Genomic DNA, 3,702 nt, shown 5'->3' on the forward strand with positions numbered 1-3,702 from the left:
ACAACAATGCTGAACACCACCTTACCTTAGCTTGTAACAGGAATGTCATTCAGATCACATGTCTAATAAATGTACTACTGTCAGCCTATCCCAGGGGAAGAGCTCCCTCACCTTGAGGAGACTACGGGGGCCCCACCAGAGACGAGCAACACTGGACTTTGGTTGGAATGCACAAAATACAATCCAGTTTTATTTGGTTTTTACAAAAAGTTTAGAAAAAGGTTACAAAAGTGAGTAATAAATCATACAAAATCTCAAATGTACCAAGTTCTCAAAAAGCCTAAAAGCTCTAAGAGGAGTGTCCAGAAGCCTCGATCCTTTGTTGTGTCCTATTTGTACCCTTCTCGTTGGTGCTTTCTGCAACCTCCGGGTCCATATAAGGTAGACAACAGAACATTCTTAAATCATTGGACAAAACTGTTCCAATAGTCCTATCCCTTCTGACATACCTACTTTTTAAGTCGAATGCTTTTCTGCTAGCCCCCTCCTTTGTAGAAGGTGTCTGTCTAGCCCTCACTGAACAGGATGTCCCCTAACTAAGACAATAGTTAGTTTTTGAATCTACAATCTTTCTCCTCTGCTGGCTGTCATTCAATCATGTCAGAGTGAGTTTAACCCAAAGTTCACTTAATTCATTAGCTTTAACATACCAGTCAACATTACAAGCACGTATGATCACATTTTGATAAATGATAGAAAGTCACACATTAAAGCAATTCAATAATTGAAACGTCTCTAAGCAATATGGGATTACATGCAACGAGTATATTGATATCTGGAAGTATAACACTCTTATGCCGCGAATCATTCGCGCCGCGTATTCGCGCCGCCGGTCTCGCCGGGGACTATTTGTGTTCATTTGCGTGAATCGCGCTGGACGCGCCGGAGAGGGGGCGTGGCTTATCGCCCTGAAAGCCGTTCAACTGTCCGCCATTAACCATGGAAAAAATAACCTCTTTCTGCAGTACGTATTGTGGAAGTCACAGATATCACGGGAAACTAAACACCGTCATGTCTGGTTCATAACATTGTCCCGAGGAGCTCCATGGATTTTATCGAGCTGTATTCACTGTGTCTAGCAAGCCACAGGTCGCTGTTTACTACAGCTGTATGAACACAAAATAAACTGATTTGGCTGTGATTTAACGGCACTAAACCGACAAAAAGGTACTCCGAAATAACTACGTAATGACGCCAATTTGTACTTGTCTTCTCAATGGAGCTCGGATGGATCGGTGCTAGGCTATGCTAACATTGTAGCAGCTCCACCAACAGAATAACATCTAGACGTAAATAGGGCAGCGTCTATTCATTGTTTGTACCATATGGTTTACACACACACATTTATACACATAGTTTGGTCCGGTCTCTATTGATATGAGGTATCGTAGAGCTCTGGGTGAACACAGACGGCTACAGTATTTATTTCCTGATTCAACAACGGCAGGAAGTCAGTGATGACAGGGGGAGCAACTCAACGCTGACAGGCTATCGCGCTGGGGCGTAACGCGAATAATTCGCCGAAGTTGAAAAATTTGAAATCACGCGTTCGGGGCGATTTGGCGCGAATTCGCGTCAATCGCGCCGCGCCATCGCAAATTCGCGTCACTCCAGTCTAATCGCGTCTGTGAATAGACTTTGTATGTAATCTCCTCGCGCGAATAATTCGCGCCACGTTTGGTGTGAACGCACCATTAGGCTGCGTTCTTCTAGATCATAACTCATCATTGATTTGGAAAATAAAAAGAGAAATAGACAACTCACATAACATACAAATAACACCTTGAGATAGGATTTCCTCTTTTTCCAGAGGCCACAGGGGCCATGTTCCCTATATGCTAATTAGGCGTTAAACTATAATGCGCCTCGAAGACTTCTCTGTATCAGAGTCAGCCAGATGCTCAAACCACAAGACGCTGCCTTAACGTCATTTGGAGCCTGGCCTCTCTCCTGTGTGACATCTCATGTGTGTCTTCAGACTTCCATTTTTAGTGAAACGTTTACCACATTCTGAGCAGCTGAAAGGTTTCTCTCCTGTGTGAGTTAACATGTGTGTCTGTAAATGTCCCCTACGTGAAAAAGATTTATTACAAACTGAGCAGCTGAAAAGATTCTCTCCTGTGTGACATCTCATGTGTGTCTTCAGACTTCCACTTTCAGTGAAACKTTTACYACATTCTGAGCAGCTGAAAGGTTTCTCTCCTGTGTGACATCTCATGTGTTTCTTCAGACTTCCACTTTCAGTGAAACGTTTACCACATTCTGAGCAGCTGAAAGGTTTCTCTCCTGTGTGACATCTCATGTGTGTCTTCAGACTTCCACTTACAGTGAAACGTTTACCACATTCTGAGCAGCTGAAAGGTTTCTCTCCTGTGTGAGTTACCATGTGTCTCTGTAAACTTCCACTCTGTGAAAAAGATTTACTACATTCAGAGCAGCTGAAAGGTTTCTCTCCTGTGTGGAATCTCATGTGTGTCTTCAGACTTCCACTTACAGTGAAACGTTTACCACATTCTGAGCAGCTGAAAGGTTTCTCTCCAGTGTGAGTTACCATGTGCGTCTGTAAATTTCCACTCTGTGAAAAAGATGTATTACAGACTGAGCAGCTGAAAGGTTTCTCTCCTGTGTGAGTTAGCGTGTGTGTCTGTAAATGTCCACTCTGTGAAAAAGATATATTACAGACTGAGCAGCTGAAAGGTTTCTCTCCTGTGTGAGTTAGCGTGTGTGTCTGTAAATGTCCACTCTGTGAAAAAGATGTATTACAGACTGAGCAGCTGAAAGGTTTCTCTCCTGTGTGAATCATCATGTGTTTCTTCAGATATTGACTCTTGCCAAATGTTTTCTCACACTCAGAGCAGCTAAATAGTTTCTCACCAGCACTACTTCTTGAATCACTGACAGGAACTTCATCATTATTCACAGAGTTTAAACCTGACTGAGGTTTTCTGGTCTCCTTCCAATCACCACTGTCATCAGTGTCAGTAGAGTCTCCAGTCTTCTCATTAGTATCTGGTTCTGGATGTCTATCTGCATCTGAGTTCTTGTCTGGTTCTGGTCCTCCACAGTCCTCTCCATCAGCTTCTGTTTCCATCTGTTCAGTTTGTCTTTGATGAAGTGAGGACTGAGCTTCCTCTTCATCGTCTTCACTCTTCACAGGAGTGAATATGAACTTGATGATATCAGCCTCCTCCAGACCTTGAAGCTGCTCTCCCTCCTGACTGGTCCAGAGTTCCTCCTGTTCCTGTTTAATGTGTGGGGGCTCTGGGTCCTCCTGTTCCTCTTTAATGTGTGGGGGCTCTGGGTCCTCCTGTTCCTCTTCAACGTGTGGGGGCTCTGGGTCCTCCTGTTCCTCTTCAACGTGTTTGGGCTCTGGGTCCTCCTGGTCCAGACTGGAGCTCCACTCCTGCTGCTCTTCTTTAACCACCAACAGCTGCTGGACATCTGTGGAAAATAATGAATTACATACACACCTTAGAAAACTGTAATTTCATGTTAACAACTAATCCACTGATTTCACTACTTTCCTATAATGTGGGGAGACATGTTGCACATTTTGGAGAACATATTTAGACTTCATTCAAACTGACGTGTGTTGGAGCTATTTATTTGATATTAGTATTTTATTTAATTAATAAGTAGTATTGTTTAATTATTCTAGATGTTTGATATATTAAGATTGCCTTTTCTCTTTAATAGTAATTT

The 3,702-nt window shown here is 43.0% G+C and overlaps 1 protein-coding gene across 1 annotated transcript; it reads right to left on the reverse strand.

Moving 5' to 3' along the window:
* Positions 1 to 1,467: 1,467 nt before the first annotated feature.
* Positions 1,468 to 3,433, reverse strand: LOC116379594 (gastrula zinc finger protein XlCGF17.1-like; the record flags this gene model as incomplete). Its single annotated transcript, XM_031841553.1, has 3 exons — positions 1,468 to 2,520; positions 2,872 to 3,259; positions 3,359 to 3,433. Coding segments are annotated over 3 exons (1,056 nt in total), but the record flags the coding sequence as incomplete, so codon positions are not given.
* Between the last annotated feature and the right edge of the window lie 269 nt (positions 3,434 to 3,702).

Source organism: Anarrhichthys ocellatus, unplaced genomic scaffold, assembly GCF_004355925.1.
Source record: "Anarrhichthys ocellatus isolate YVR2014 unplaced genomic scaffold, GSC_Weel_1.0 scaffold4676, whole genome shotgun sequence".
In the NCBI taxonomy this organism is placed as follows: Eukaryota; Metazoa; Chordata; class Actinopteri; order Perciformes; family Anarhichadidae; genus Anarrhichthys; species Anarrhichthys ocellatus.